At 40.2% G+C, this 17038-nt stretch overlaps 1 protein-coding gene across 1 annotated transcript in view; it reads right to left on the reverse strand.

Annotated features, from left to right (window-relative positions):
• ADCYAP1R1 (ADCYAP receptor type I) overlaps positions 1 to 17038 on the reverse strand; it is a 103332-nt gene that overhangs the window by 68703 nt on the left and 17591 nt on the right. The window contains exon 2 of the mRNA XM_075706534.1: positions 8734 to 8839. Within this exon, the coding sequence (XP_075562649.1) occupies positions 8734 to 8839 (106 nt within the window). The remainder of the gene's footprint in view (positions 1 to 8733; positions 8840 to 17038) is intronic.

A 17038-nucleotide genomic window follows, 5' to 3' on the forward strand; every position in this document is an offset into this window, starting at 1 on the left:
ACAGGAAAGACCATCACTCACTTCATTGCATAAGTTTTACTGCTATTCATCGTTCATTTTTTAACTGCAGTGACCTGGTATATCATGCTTGCAATTACATGTAATGCTCACAATTGCAGCTAAGGGCAACATGAATTATAATAATCCTCCTGTCCCACAGGTAAAATCCATTGCAAATGCATCTACTACATTTTGCATTTGAAAATGGTCATTTAAAAAAAATCCCAAACCCCAAAAAAGCCCCAAACGAAAACCCAAAAACCAAAACCCAAAAGCAAGTAAATAAGATATGGGGCAAACCCTCACTTCCTGATAGCCTCTGCATATACTGTAAAGAAGCTGCCCTTGTTTACCCTAGATCAGTTTGTCATAGCACTTCATATATGCCATGTAGTGTAGTAGAAGGTAGGACTAGGCTTCTTGATGCTATTCAACTCCGGATAAAAAAAGAGAGGTGTTTTGGTTTAATGAACTAGTTGTCACCATAGAAACAAGGAACTCACAAGTGGAACTGTGTAAATAATTGATATTTTGTTTCAATGATTAAACAAAAAAAAAAAAAGAAAAAGAATTCTGTTGAATTAAGTGAGATTTTTTTCCTTCTTTTTGGCTGACATGAAATACAGTTTTTTGGACAGGCAGAGAGAAAATTTTATCTTTAGCTTTTTATTTTTAATTTTAACATTCTTTATTTTTTAACCCTAATTAAATTTAAGTAGCAATACTTCTGAAACAACATTCTGTCATGAAATGTCAATACATTTTTATTTTCCACATTTGTTAATGGTCATTATTTTTTGGCCTAAATTCTTTAAAAATTTAACCTGAACCTGTATTTTTCAATGACTAAACTGCTTGCAGAAAAACAATTTTATTCAGTCCTGCTCCCAGAAACTAATCTTATCTGAGTCAGTATCTTACCCAGTTGCCTGGACAAATTCCATTCCACCTTTTATTTTCTTTTAACTTATGTTCCTCAGTTATTAAAGGACTTCCTGTCAATTCTGGAGATTACAAAAGCAATAGCTTTGAAAGAACCAGGTGGGCATTATTGCAATGAATATACTATGGGATGGGAATAGTAGCTCATAGACATGCTTTGCAGTTAATGGTGTTTTTAGAGGTGTAGCTGTTAAATTCCAGTACTTTTCCTTCCCTTCGTTTCCCATTTGAATGGAAGTGCAGCAAACGCTGAGAGGATGACTAAACTTAGATTTATTACCAGGGCTTGCAAAGGAGGCAGCTCTCATTTAAACCATCAAAATGCTGCTGAACGTGTCGGCAGAATGTGTTCATGCTGCCCAAGGAGATAATAGAAATTTCTGCTCCATTACAGCAATTTTTGCATCTTTTCTCTGAGTCATCTTAACTGACCGTTCCCAGGCTGATGATCACCTCACCTAAGTTTTAACTATCTTAGAGAGTCCATATAGCTTAACTTGCTCCCCAGCTTCCCTCTTGAGTCAGTAGAGAGAAAAAGGCCATTCCCAAGAACAATTTATCCCACAAATATCAGGAACCCATAGCAGTTTGAAAGGACTAGCTCTAAGGAAGGACCCACAGCTCTTCAGTGGCTACTTAGACTTATTTTAGACTAGACAACTGAGGTGTTAGTTACTAAAATTGAGAGAGACAAATTGCATCTCTGGGGACTAAACAGTGAATAAGAACTAGTAGGATTTGGGGTTACGACTCTTGGACAGAGGCTAAAGTATCCATATCTATCATATGTGCTGTAGAAAATCCATGGTAGAATACTGCTCTGGTACTGCATGATGCACCTATGGCCCTACGCACTCACCAATTTGCCATGGCTTAGCACTATACTGTGGGTGGCACATGGCATTGAAGAGTAAAGGAAAGATTTTCTTAACATGGAGACACATAGGATTACCAAAGTTACTGTGTTCCCTAACAAAGAATGGAACAGAGATCCCCAGTCTAATGGCAACCCAGCTAGAACTGGAAGCAAAAACTGTAGGATTACACAAGCACAGCACTGCCCTGCAGCAAATAATTTCTGCTCCCAGGACCATGATCTCAGCTGAGAGTTACAATGCCAAATGAATATCCCTGCTCAACGGGCATTAGTATGTGCATCTTCATTTTATGTCTAGGGTATAACGTGGATGGGGTTTTAATCCCTGTTACCAAGAATCCTTCACCAGTAAAACTATTGTTATTGAACTATTGGTATTCCCAGGCAGACCAAGTACAGCTTGGCTGTATATTACAGAGGGATGAGAAAGAAATATGCTAGAGGCTTTTCCTAGAAGTAAGAACATACCAGTGGTTCACCCGTTGGAGTTTTGTCCTGTGTCCAGCTGTGACTGGCAAGAAACTATTCTGTAGATCATTCCAAAACAGTTTGTCTGTGACACAGCACCCTTTCTTTCCCCTGCCACAGCTGATGCTGAACTTTTTCAATGACAATGCACTTCCAGGCTTTCAGCTTCACTAATGTGACTGAATTCACAGCATGCTCCCAACATCCCTTTTAGCTGCTGCTGCTGCTCCATTTGGGAAGAAGATTCCTTCTAGAGCCTGCAGCTTGGTTTATGCCTGGATTGTGTAGGTTTTGTTCATTCCAGTACTGTTATGTTATTATCAGTAGAATTCATACCACCTAACTTCAGACTTCCTTACTGATTGCTTTAACAGACAATGGAAAGAAATGGGCACTTGTCACACACTCTTCTCAACGTAAGATGGATGTGTAAAATAGGATGAGTTTAAGTCCTGTAAGTATTTGTAAGTGTAAGTGGCTTCTACGTATTTATTTTGATCTATTGACTATAAAAATAGTCTAAATAACTGGCATTAATAAAGGTGTCTGTACTTCATACAACCTTATTTAGGTGACATGAATCCATCTATTGTGTCTGATGAAGAGACTTCCAAAAAGCCTGTTGATAAACTCAGAGGCATTCAGCAAAGAGCTAAAGAATGAGTCAATACTTGGAAAACAGAGATTAGTGAAGCTCTTTCTCTTGCATCGGCCTGAGAAAGAATAAAGCTTGATCACAGCTCAGGTACCGAGGATTGCACAGGTGTCTTGTTCAGACAGAGACCTCTACAGTACAGTTGTCTGAAATGAGCATGGGTCCTAACCCTGGTATCACACGATCCCTACCTTCTACCTTGAAATTCTTGCTTGTTTCTACCATCTCTAACATGAGGTTAGTAAAAGACACTTTATGCAGTGTCGCATGGATAAATCCATCAGCGTAAAAAAGCATCTTTGATGTAAGACAGATGTATTTAGGCAGATCAAAGCTATTTAAGTCAAATGGGAGCCCAGTAGAAAACATTTAGGTGTAGATATGTATTCGTAGCTATACCCTCCCAACTCTAGGAATTCAATAGCTTTTAAAAGCTGAGTGTGAGAAGAGCAAACCTAGTCCTATTTTGTTCTTGTGCACAGTTGCATCAATAAGGGACACACATGCACACATACATAGGCACACAACAAAGTAATGTCTTCCCAGTGGTGCCAAAGGAAATAAAAGCAGATAATTCAAAGGCTCTGAAAGAACAGGAAGCTGATGAGAGACCCAGTAAATATCTAAAACTAAAAAAACCTGCTCCATCATCATATGAAGATGGAAACCTTTTTCAGAGTCTACTGTGATTGTCTCTCTCCTTGCATTACCACCATTACCTTCCAGTTACCACCTCCTACCCCCACGGCACCCTTACCAATTTCTTTCCTGTTGATTTACAGGGTAACTTGCTGATCGGACTCCTCTTAACAAAGAGCATTGTAGGCATCACATCCCTTCAAATAGTTATTTCATTTGAATTTCTTGACTTGCCTGGCAATGCCACTGCCCTTCAACATTTTTCAGAGGAAAGACAGGAGGAATGGGACCAGTTAACTAGGATTACAAGTTAAAGATTAATTTGACAGTGAGTCATGAACCACATAATCACCAATGAGTGCTTGTCACTTCTATTTCTGTTCAAATTATTGCACAGTGTTCACTATTATCATACCTTGGCTCATTCCAGATTAGTCCATTTTAGGCGCTATAAACATTAAATCAGAGGTCCAGATCTGCAGATAACTCAAGGAACTCCCCCACCATTTGAGAGAGAGCCAGATCAAGCCAGACAAATGTGTAAGGCCCTTGGAGTTACCTCTAGGTGAGATTCAAGCCCACCAGCAAGCAGAAAACAGTTGGGAGATTCTCTCTTCAGTGCATGCATGTAGCAAGTGTGAATGTGCAGGGTGCTGAACACCTGCCTGTCTTCTGAGGTCACCACTCAAGGAAGCATTGGTTGAAAAACTTGCTCCCACAAGTATAAACAGATCTGCAGCAGATAAGTACATGGATGGCATTAAGAAGACACCTAAATATGAAAACATCCTGTGGTAAAAATCATGGTCCAGATATTTTTGGGTAATCCAGACCTCTAGCATGACCTAGTCAGTATAACAGAGCCAGATGCTAAAGGTAGGGTTTTTCTGATAAAAGTAGACATTTACACCGTAAATATATATAGCTGAGATGGTCACCCTTACTTCCATATATGTCTGTAAAGAAAAAAAGGCATCACCTAATCCACTTTGAGGATGAAATGAATTATGTCTCAGGCTCTACTTATTAGATATCCAGAGCTACAAAATGAGCAAGGTGACTCGCTCATTTGTAGTGTAGATGCATTTGCAGGCATCAACATTTGATTAGATGAATCCCATGCTAAGTGTACGTGACCCAGGAAACTGTCATTCAGCATCTGAGTAACTCCTGTGCCACTCTTTCCTAGCCCCAGGGTTCGTAACAGTTCAACAGAGTCTGTATGGGAAAAAATAAAAATGAAAAAGGATGCATATGGATCAGCAGTGAGCTTTATCAAATCTTATCAGGCAGAAAGTCCCTTGAGGACTGCTGACTGCTAGAAGAGGGTCCACCAGGAACTGAGGCTAGAACACTAGAACAGGGACAAACACTTAAACAAGGGAGATTGGAAACACTGATGTAAGAAATAGCCTGGCTCCACTGCCTGGAGAAGTTGAGTATGAAGCAATCATTCCCCTCCTTCTTTTCTTTTTTGCCTTTAGCTTTCATTATTTCACTTTATCACTTTAATTCTGTCTCCAGAGCAAAGGAGTCAGAATCTGGGTCCTGCTGAGATTTCATTTTCTTCAGATTTTCTTTTTCATTCAGGCTTTAGGTGATGGTTGAACAGGGATGGACACACAGGGTCAGCACATGCTCCTTATTTCTTCTTATATAAAGGCTCCTGAAAAACTGAAACAATTTAAGAGGAAGAAGCCATCACAAAACCCATGGAAAAAAACAAACAGAAAATCTCAAGGCAGTCATTGTTTCTGAAGCATTATAGGCATTACACAGCAGCAGCAGGAGGGAAAACAGTGCTGTGAAGAATAAAACAGTAATGAGCATAACATCTGGGAATGAGAGGTAGAAGGGGAGGGAAAGGGGAATACATCAGAGCACTGACAAGTCAGGGCTGGATGCTTTCCATAATATAGTGCCAGCCTTGCTCTTCAAGACCTGTAGTTGCAGTTGCAGCATCAACATTGTGCTTGTGTTGGACCTCACCCAGAGGAGCTCTGGGGAACCATTTAGTTTATGTCTGTGTTCGCAGACGCTGAACACAGCGAGGGAGCAAAGCAAAGGCAGGAGAGTTGGATTATTGAAAAATGTAGGAACCCATAAGACATTCTTCCTCTTTTGACTTCCAAGTTCATTGCTTTCCATGAAGTAATTTAAGTAGGAGAAATATCAGTGCAGAAAACGAGGTCTCTAAACAGGAACAGGGAACCTACTATTACTGTTATTATTTTTTGCACCAAGTGGGCACCTTGGAGTAGGATCCATGATCTTTAACATTATTGTCCTAAATACTGTAGAAATACAGATCACAAAGACTGTTCATGTCCCAGATTCAAGTTTTATATGTGGTCATTTGACTTTGTGTCACCTGCAACAGAATGTGGACCCACCTTGCTTACAGGGATTACAGTAGTTCAGCTGATTTGGAGGATTTTTTTTAAGCCACAGTAACTTGAATATTTGCCTGAGCCTCTACAGACTCTAAACACTCACAATCCCATTTTATCCCCTGCAGTTCCTCTGAGGAGAAAGAAATCCTCAGAAATTCTATGTTCTATGGAAATTTGCATGCAGAAGCAGTCAAAAGGGGGAAGAGGTAGTTTTATGCTTCTCCTTGCTCTTGAATAAACAGAAGTTTACTCACCAGCCAAGAGGGATTTCTTCCTTCTCTCAGCTGTTTCTGACAAGCAAGGGAGTTATTTCCTATGTTTCTCTTTCTTTGAAGGGAAACAAGCTAATAACATATTTCTCCATTACCTGCCATCATTAGTAAGCCTTACTGCTACAGATGAATAACAAAAACCAAATGTTGGGCAATTTTCACTTCTCCCAAGTGAAAAATAACTTGTCTGCAGCAGGTGAAAATTGGGAGGAATCAACACACTGCAAATATGACTGCTTAATTTATGGGTAGTTACTACTTCTTCAGGGAGTTTCATAATGAAACTTCTCCAAACAATGTTTGATAACTTAACCTAAAGGCCAGGTTCAGCTGTGGTGAATAGTGCTCCATTCCAGTAAAAGACCAGGGGCAACAGTGCTTTTGGAGAGAGCAGGTACTTGTGGTATTTTCCCAAATATTGCAGAGTGTGAATTCACCATGTGTGGAGTATCCCATGTTCATACACCTCTTGTTAGCAGGCAGCAATAAGGTGTCATTCAAAACAGACTAAGCAGTATCTCAATGACATTGGTAGAGCTCTGTTGATGTCCCATCCTTCAGCTATGGAGATAAGGCTTTGTTGGGAATGAGGGTGGCAGGATCTGGCTTGAAATGAGTACCATGTAGTGAAAGGTAAGTCTGGAAGGTCAGGACTTAAGGGGGCTAGAGTGGAATGGTATAGACCCAGAGGTGAAATGAAATGTATGGAAAACATGTCTATAATAATTTTTAAAAGGTAGAGAGAAAGGGCGGCAAACAGGATCCACAGAATGAAATGGCTTTCAAACAAGAAATATGCCAGAATTCTTCACTGGAAAACAAAAGTCTTTGAGGGGATGTGGCTTCTTTACCCAAAGCCACATAAACTGTGGAAATCATTGCCACAGGATGAACAACTGAAAGATGCACAGTGAACCTGGGAAAATCTTTACTGTGATTCAGTGCAAAAATATTGAGGGAACAGAATAAAGAGCAGCTGGGTTCTGCTGCTGAGCTAGTGCTTGAAAGGATTCAGTCCCTGCCTGCCTGAGTGGGTGATACATTTTAATCACATTGAGGTGTAAAAGCCTTTCCAATGGCTCTGGACCTCCTGTATCTCTGAGCTGTGCTCTTTGAATTTGGAGCAGGCTGGGGGGCTGGGGGACTTCTGTCTAAATAGGTCCCCAACTACCAGGGTTATTCAGGATTTGAGCAATAAAGAACAAATCTTTAGTGAAATAGTGTCTTTTGACCTGGGATTCTTGAATCCAAATAATAGTCATTGCATAGTCATAAGAAGTAGGGCTCATGGTCAGCTTCTGACATCACTCTGGGGGTAGGGGAGAAGAAACATGCCCTTGCTTATGCCACTTCTGGACCAGGGAAGAATTGGGAAGCTCTTCTGTAATGCACAAAAACACATCCCTGGGGCTGAAATGAGCTGCCTGAAGCACATGTTTTCCTCAGTTCCACCAAACCACACAGTTCATTTGTCCAAAGCTGAGAAGCAGAACAAAAATAAGCTTATGTATGAGATGAATAGCAGGACTCTGATGGAAATAATCCTAGAAGCTAAAATGCAGCAATGGATTGCTTCAGAGGATGCTCTGGTAACACAGAGATCTGCATCCTGCCATCCCTTGCTTCTGGGCTAAAATATATGGTGAAGAAAAGGGGAGAGAAATCTCCCCTCTTTTATCACACACAAAATGTGTGATTAAAAAAAAAAAAAAAGGCAGAACAGCAGATAAAACTCTGCTTTTCTCTGCAGTTTTAGCAATTCTAGTCACAGTAGAAGCAGTTTGGACAGGAGTCAGAAAATAGACCCTGATTTCCAATTAGTTTCTTTGTCATTCTTTGCCCTTCTCTCATTGATGCTGGCCATGGGCAGCTCCTGCTGCAGTCAGTGGGAAATAAGACAGGATATTAAGCTATTAATTTCTTCTTTGTGTGCTGCCTCAGTTTCTTATCTCAGCAATCGCACAAGAATTCTTTATCAAGATTACAGTCATCACAATGTAAATCCCTGTAAAAGCGTTCAGATCATGTGAGAGAGGCACAAATTATTACTGAGCTGATGAGGGGGAATGACTTATTATAAAACAGGCCAATGATGCACTTGGTCTTATGTCCAGTCCCCAATAGCTGTGGCCACCTGCACCACCAGAAGACATAAACACTATCAAGGCCTTTCCAGGTACTTTTTTTCTTTCTTTTTTTTTTTTTTTTTTCTTTTTTGATTAATTTTGTAGATATGTGTCACTGCTTCACCTAAAGTACAGAAGCAAATTCCAGACCTCTGATAATAACCAGCAATTGTTCTGGTACACCCCCATTAATTCATTTTTTGCCCTTATAAAGTTCCTCTAAGCTCATTCAGCTGCAGTGACTGCACCTCTTACAGTAAGGTGTTGGCATTGACATTGCTGGAAACCCCTGCAGACATGACAGGAGAGGTTTAGAAACCATCAGTTCAATGCATATGGTCTATCCCAAACCAAAACTCGCCTGGAGAAGAGTCATTGAGAGGGTTCAGGGCAGCTGCCCTCCGTATCTTCTCCAGACAGGTCTCTTGCTCCTTTTTAATGATGCAGTTGGAATGGGTTGCTGTAACCTGAAATGTGGAGAAAGAACAATTACAAACTTAATATAGATAGTGAGTTTATGAGGAAGCATCAGTAAGTCTTGAGGTCCCATTTCAAAAAGGAAAAGAAATAAAAACATCCTTAGAAGAAGAGATAAAACTGCAACAAACTTTTTTTTCTTTTTTTTTTCTTCCCCCTTCCTGCCCGAAAAACTTAAGGCCAAACTATGGAATTATAGTCTTCATAAATTGTTTGGGGATTTTATGCTGCTCTCCCTGTCAAAGTGTAATTTCTAAGGTGTTTGTTTTATTTTATTGTATTCCTTCCTCATGTAAGGCTGAAGCAAAGGTACCTCTAAATAAAGAAATAATTTAAAGAGGAATCAGAAATCAACTGAGGCTCAGTTTGATCTTCCACCAGTTTCTTATGAGTCTTGCACAATCCGTTAACTTCACTTAGGACTCAAAACTAAATTAAAAGTTCTTTCTCTTAGTCTTTCGCCCTGTCCGTTCCTTAATGTTTCCTTCTTCCTTTATTCCCAGTGAATACAAGGCTACTTTCTTGCCAAAAGAGAAAGCAATGTCAATCAAACTGAGTTGACTTGATCCAAATCTTTTGTTTTGCTTCCCCCCGCCCCATCTTTAAGGCTTCAAGGCAGCCCACTACAAGGAAAAAAGTGAGGGATTAAAAAAAAAAAAAAAGAAAAAAAGAAAAAAAAAGATAAATGAGTCTATAACAGGAACATTGCAGCCAACAGAATATAGGCAATCCAAAAGCAGAAACAAAATAAGAATGGGACCCATTCCCAGAAATCAATACAAGATTTCATTCCTGTTGTAGAAAGTGGTCAGGGGATATCAATTCAGGGGATATACAGTCTCAGGTTTCATTAAATCATTTTACAGGGGCACTGCTACGGTTCAAATCACACTCTGGCAAGCACCACAAAAATCAGTGCACTGGCTGAAGATGGGGTAGGTCACCCTGGTTCTCTGCAAGCACTTTTGCTGTTCCATATTTCCCATCCCATTTCCTTCGCTCTTGACGATGGAGAACTACAGAGGAAGTAGAGTGTACCGGCCAAGTGGTCTGTTTTCTCCTACCTGCTAGGTAAGAAGAAGCAAACAGGGAAAGCAATACCTGAATTCAATCTGCTTCAGTTTATTTTTGGAGCCCTAGTTGCACAGGTCAACTTTACTTCCCTTACATCCCAATAGAGGGAATGGAGTGAGCAGTTTGGGTCACTAATGCATCGGACTGCCACCACACGCTGAATACACACGGTAAATCCCAAGGCATGCATAATCCTAGTCTGGTGGTGCTTGTGTTGTGCTTTTGTGTATGCTAGGGGGCAGGGAGCCTTTTGCACACTTCTGACATTGTGACGGTTATAAGCCACCACCCATAGACACCTCTCAAAGACAGAGAGGGTTTCCTAATGCACCTCTACTGGAAAGCTTTACTCACCATTTGTAGGATCTGATAATGCTACAGTTTCATCTCCAAGATCCCAGTAATACATTTCAGCTATTTTCCCTGTGGCATATACCAGGCATAGCCATATTAGAATTGTTTATCTTCAAAACAAACACTGTTCTGTTCTAAGGGCTCCCAAGGGCCTGGAAAATATGTTTTGCCACAGATCTCTGGGATCTCCCAAGAACACAAAGGCTTTTGCTACATCATCCCCTAAACCTTGCCAAAGATGGGAAAACTGCACTGGCTGACATTCAAGTTCTTAGAATATCTTTTAAAAAGATAAAAGAGAAATAGCAAGTAAATCAGGTTTCTGCTGCTAGTACTGGTTTACTCTCCACAGTTGCCCAGGTCTGAAAGGAACGTCCAGGGCTTGTCTCAGTACATGAACATGGCAGTTTCTATACAGTTCAGTATATGCAGATTAGAAAAGCTGTCATATAATAATAATAATATAATTACAATATACATTGTCTACACAAGCAGGGTACAGATAAACAAAAGGAAATGTTTCTTTGCACACTTATTGTTAACCTGTAGAACTCTCTTCAGCTTGATATTGTGGATGTTAAACGTTATAGGAGTTCAAAACATATATATGCGTGTGTGTATGTATGTATGCAAAGTCCATCGAAGGATACTAAACACAAAGAAACCCACCATGCCCAACTTTTGATGTCCTCTGGGGTAACCCTAGATCTCTGAGAAAAAAGTTTACATTCAATCTATAGTCAAAGGACAGAAGAGTGTGATTTAGCCTTTCTATTTTTGGTGTCTTCTTTAGCAGAGGTAAATCAAAGCCAGGACTTGATTGATTATAAAGAAAGCCTAAAGTTAAAAGCTCAGATTTTATTGTGTTCCTTGCAGACAGGTAAATCTAGTCAGATGTATCTGACTAAACTGACTAAATTTAGTCAATTGTATCTGAGTAAGTCTGGCTCAGGAGGTATTTGAAATGTAGACTGCTGGGCACAGAGTGCACCCTAGAGCAATGTCCTTCACCCATCCTTGTATCCTTCCTTAAGCTTTCACTATTGGCAGGATACTTGGATGTGACTTCCTATAACCATATTTATGCCATTTTGTTGCACTCTTCATCAACAGATTAAAAAAATATATATATTGGGGAACATGGAAACTGAGATGGAAAGCAAAGAAAGGGATGAAACAGTAACTTCAGTGCCAGAGGAGAGACTAGAAGCTGCCTGTCATCTCCACTAATTAGCAATGCCATATCTGAGAAAATAAAACCAGGTTTGGATTGTTTATAACAAAGGGTTTCTCTATTGAATGTAGAGATGCATTAATGTTATCATGTTTTCCTGAAAGGATCCACTTGTTTCATGTTTTTCCATTAACTATGTACTGGTAGAGCCTTTAATCTGTCGAGTCAGTCTTCACCAACCGAACGGCAGAGCACAGTTCAAATGGAAGTGTAAGCTTGAACTTCATGGCCTCCTGATTTCATTTCTTTTGCCTCAAGGACATTTGCAATTTCCTGAGTTCAGTAGAGACAGTCTGGTTTCAGTTTCCCAGAAGATATCAGTGATATGTGCAGTTAAATAATATTTTGACACATGCTAGAAAAATCAAGAAACCAAGTCAATAGTGCATGAAATTAATTATTCTTTAAAATTTATTACTCTTAATGGAGTGAAAGAATTTGACTCACACCAATTTTAAAAAGGCATATATTTGTATAGATACAAGTACAGTAAGTACAATTAATGTCTGTTTAGTTCTGAGAGAACACAGAAAGTCAAAAGCAGCTGCCTAGGACTCTACATGTGCAACAAGTTGAGAGCTCTCATTTTTCTTCATTTATTTTTATGGAGGTGGCCGCCACAGAGATAAACCGGCATGTGCTGTGTGTAACTTGTAGTACTTAACTCTTTGTTCTTCCCTTGACATTATGGTAATATTAATAACAATCATGTTATTGTGTTACAACCGACATATATTCTCTCACACGTACTCTCAGGGTGCTGCTTTATTGTGAACTGTTCCATTAAGAAAGCCATTGTTAGTACATAAACCTGAGCAGAGAACCAGGTGAAAGCATTTGTGCCGCTTCCAGACCTGCCCTAGCTATATGTCTAAATCAGATTAGCAAATCTTAGAGTCATGGGTTTAAGCAAGGCATTGCTCAAACATACGAATGCTCCGGGGAAGGCACCACACGGGAGGAATTGTGCAGATCAGAAGGGTACCATACACCTCCCGGCTCATGGAAATAAATACTCGTTGCTGGATTATTCCAGGTGGAAATTTAAATAAGCTCTCTTTCAAGGTGAAAGGCAAGGCAGGTGAAGGTAACTTCAAGAGAAACTTCTTCCTTTCCCCAAGATTTCTGTATTAGAAAGGTAACAAAGCACAAAGCAAGGCTGTGAGTAGGTAGCTGAGAGAACAGGACTGGACCACATTAAAAAGATGCTTCCTAACCACTTGTACTACGGAACAAGGGATATGAACTTAAACTGAACACCATGCTTAAGTAGCTGTCCGGACTTATGCACTGTGTATATGTCACTAACGTAGAGCTGTACCCAAAGGGAGCAGGTCAGAAGTCTAAGCACAGGCATCCAGACCATTTGATGTGTCTTGTGGTATCTTACTTGACCTTCACTTGCTGCTGCCTGCACGGACCTTTATGTTTGCCCTTTGTCAGGATGTTTTGGACACTGTAGGGTATCTCTAATGATGAAAGACACTTATGTTTCAGCACTTGAATCATTGCCTCAGTTATATCAAGTAGATGCAGGTCTCAGAAGAAAAACAGGACATTGTCTATGAATGGGACATTATTCTTGTGCCACGTTCATAGTCACTGATAAAGACTTGTGCATAGCTGAGGTTGTTAGGTGGCTGGAAGGATTTGCAAATTTTTTAACACATCAAAGCTGGATATTGAAAGACATCTCAGTGTTATCCAAACTAATCATCCTGTGGGCCAACAGTGCAGAACGGTCTAGCCAAGAAACCCAAACTGTCTTTGACTACATACAGTCATTCAAAAAATACTGTTTTGCTCATTTTACTCTCAGTAAGAATATTCACAATTGCTTTAAAATATTATTTCACTACACTAGTGTTGTGGTTTAACCCTGCGGGCAGCTAAACACCACAGAGCCGTTCGCTCACTCTACCTCTCCCCAGTGGGATTGAGGAGAGAATCAGGGAAAAAAAAAGTAAAATTCGTGGGTTGAAATAAAGACAGTTTAATAGGACAGAAAAGGAAGGGGGAAAAAAAAATAATATACAAAATAAGTGATGCACAATGCAGTTGCTCATCACCCACTGATCCATACCCAGACGGTCCCTGAGGAGCGATCACTGCCCCCCGGTCAGCTCCCCCTGGTTTCTATACTGAGCATGACACCATATGGTATGGAATAGCCCTTTGGGCAGGTTGGGTCAGCTGGCCTGGCTGTGCCCCCTCCCAGCTCCTTGTGCACCTGGCAGAGCATGGGAAGCTGAAAAGTCCCTGACTGGTGTCAGCACTACTTAGGAACAACTAAACCATCAGTGTGTTATCAGCATTCTTCTCATCCTAAATCCAAACCACAGCACTATGCCAGCTACTAGGAAGAAAATTAACTCTATCCCAGATGAAACCAGGACAACTAGTTAACTCAGTAGATCTACAGAAGTGAGAAAAGTCAACGATATTCTTGAGAAACTCCAGAATCAGAAAATATGCTTTGAAGTCATAATAAAGATGTGATAATGAACTGTGCAATTTGACTGGCATTTTCATTTCTACAAAGACCTAATCAAATATAACAATTCGGTACCATTAGCTATTCTTTCCTCTTCTGCATTGCTGTGTTATACCTGTGAAGTCCTGATTCTTTTTTTGCAAAGCAAATGAGACTATTTCCACTCCATTCAGCATATGTCATATCAGGCACCAAAACAATAAGGACGGGGGTAAAGAAATACAGATAACAAAAAACAAAGAAACAAAACCAAAGAAAACCCTTCATTAAATCCCTCATGGACAGTGTTTTACATCAATATAGAGATGAAACAGAGTCTGATTCACCTTTTGTCTAAGCGTTGTCTCTAAAATAATGCAAGAGAGGAGTTTAATCTACTAGGTATATTAGATCCCTCACTTCATACTGAATTACACTTTTTACTTATTCTATTATGACTTTAAGTTTTAAAAATTTAACTTAAGAAATGATACATTATTATGTGAGCATTGCAGAAGCAGAAGCTTACTTTGTCATGGAAACAGCATTACTAGATTTAGTTCCTGTTCTTATCAAGCAATGATTCAAGTGGTCAAACCAGGGCCAAGACTTGCAAAACATAATGTTAAAAATAGAGGTGTTTGGGAAGGATCTCTGATTATCTGGATTTTTTCAGAACTGATTTACATCATTACTGGTACCCACAACACTGGCTTGGCAGTCGAACAAATTGTTGTCTCCAGGAAGGCCTTACATTGTTGCCTGATTGCGTTTTTGTCTGCCTGTGTAAATGGCACCCAAACTACTGTAATTTCAAAACACTTCAGACTGAGTGAAAGGGTAAAGCGATTAGAAACTTATTCAAACCAAGGCACAATTGTACAATCCATAGCAGAGTTTTGACACCATGCTTTAAGCAAATAGTGCAGAAAAAAAAAAACAAACCCAAAAAAACCAAAACAAAAAAAACCAGAATACACTGCCAAAAAAAGGCATTGATCCCTTTCAAACAGGCTTACATGAATGTAAGATATGGTTACCTTCTAACACTTATGGCTCCTGGAGAGATGCATGTCTCACTGCAGATTAGAAAATAGCAGCAGCATAATCAACAGTTCCCTTCACTCAGTGGATATCTTTCGAAGTGGTAATTCTGGACAAAAGATGTGTTATGCAACATGGGGTAAACTTATTTTTGAGTTTGCCTTAGCTGGCTTTTTATCTTGGAGACCAGTTGAAAAATCTCTCTTTGAGCATGGTGAGGTATTCTCAGTATCATTGATGACTTCCACAGGAACTGACATCTTGAGTTAAACCAAAGTATACATTTATCCTGTCTTTAATAGCAGACAATACCAAACAATGTTTCTTGAAGCCTTGTACGGGCAGGATGCAACCATTCATTGGGAAAGTGATTAAAAATCTTGCTAGACATAATGTGCTTGAGGTGAAACTTAAGGTTCAGTAGCCCTTTCTAATTGCTGATTGTATTACGCAAAATGGCTTTCTCCCACTGTTCTTGAGACTTTATTCTCCAAAGATAAAACTCTAGAAGTACAACGCCTAATAACACATGCTAGATGTCTTCCCCCTTCATTCCTCAGAGGTCAACCTAGGCCTGAAAAGCTAACAGTCTTCCGCCAACATTGCAATTCCCACTTATTTTCAAAAGTATTCAAGAGCAATGCATTTTAAGTATCCAAATCAGGGTCTACCCCCTTACAAATCTGACTGGAACTTCACAGAAAGATTCTCAACCCCCCTGAGAGCTTTTAGTTTGGAGCAAGAGTGGGTTGTGTGGCCTCACTGCAGGACATCATTGGTGCAGGGCTTGCAGAGATCACCACCAAGTGCTTCCAAGGACATTCTCCAATTCTTTACACAGGCTGTGGCAGGGCAGTCCTTGAACAAGGCAGAGCCAGTGGCAACAGAAAAACCCACTGTAGATCGAAACTGTAGCCAAACTTCCATAAGTGACTATCTCAGCAAGCAGAATTCATTGAACAGGGTTGCAGGCAAGTAATGCATATGTAAATTGGTGGAATTTGTAATTGGCAAAGGAGAATAAATAATTAGTATTTTTTCTCTGGGCTTTGTGGTCAGATTGCTCAAGCCTCGGGTAACTATATTCCGTGCAGGTTCAACACAACAGTTCAGGCTGATTAATAAGTAGAAATGACTGGACGGGGAGTTGGAGGGTAGGGTCTACCTTTGTTAACACATTGTGTGTGGCTGAGAAATGAGGAGTTATATTTACAGAATATTTACAGAAATCTGGGATACGGTGTTCAGATTCATCTGAAGACCTGCAATGAAGGAACTGAAAGGGGAACTCTTTACTTTTTGACTACTTCTGGGACATGCTGTTCATCTGATCTGGGGAACTGCTGATCCAATGGGGTAAGCTTGTAGGTGACAATGATTTTGCTTGTCCATCTCCCAGATGTTCTTGGTTAAATCAGTCCCATCTCGGCAGAAAGATTAATCTACTCTGAAGCCTAAATGTTCCCACTTAAACTCTGAATAGGGAGTTGCGCTGCTTCCAGCTGATACCTAAGAATGTCCCTGACCATCGTCCTTAGAGTTGCCCCATACTTAGGGTTGCCTTTTCTGAGAGCAAGAGCAACAGACAGAAAGGCTTGTTCTGCTCTCCTACTACCTCCAGAGGATTTTTTGGGAAAGGCACACCTCTCTTTCACTCTTCAGGCAGCAGTGGTAATACAGGAATGGTCCATGTTTACACTAGACTTGGAAGGCTGTACCAGGTGTCAGAACAACCCAAAACCAACAGGATATAAAAGATAGCCCAAAGCTGTCTTAACTTTCTTTTCTTGGTCTACAGATTTTGTATTTAGAGCTTCAGTCCCTCACACACCTTTGCCTTCACCCAGACATCCTTGCCTCTGGTGGCTGCAAGACCATGGCAACAATCTATGACATGTCTTTCAGATAGAATCATGGAATCACAGGATAATTCAGGTTGGAAGGGACCGCCAGAAGTCTCCAGTTCAACCTCTGACTCAAAGCAGGGTCAGAAATTGGATCATGCCAGGT

The sequence above is a fragment of the Pelecanus crispus genome, chromosome 2, assembly GCF_030463565.1.
Source record: "Pelecanus crispus isolate bPelCri1 chromosome 2, bPelCri1.pri, whole genome shotgun sequence".
In the NCBI taxonomy this organism is placed as follows: Eukaryota; Metazoa; Chordata; class Aves; order Pelecaniformes; family Pelecanidae; genus Pelecanus; species Pelecanus crispus.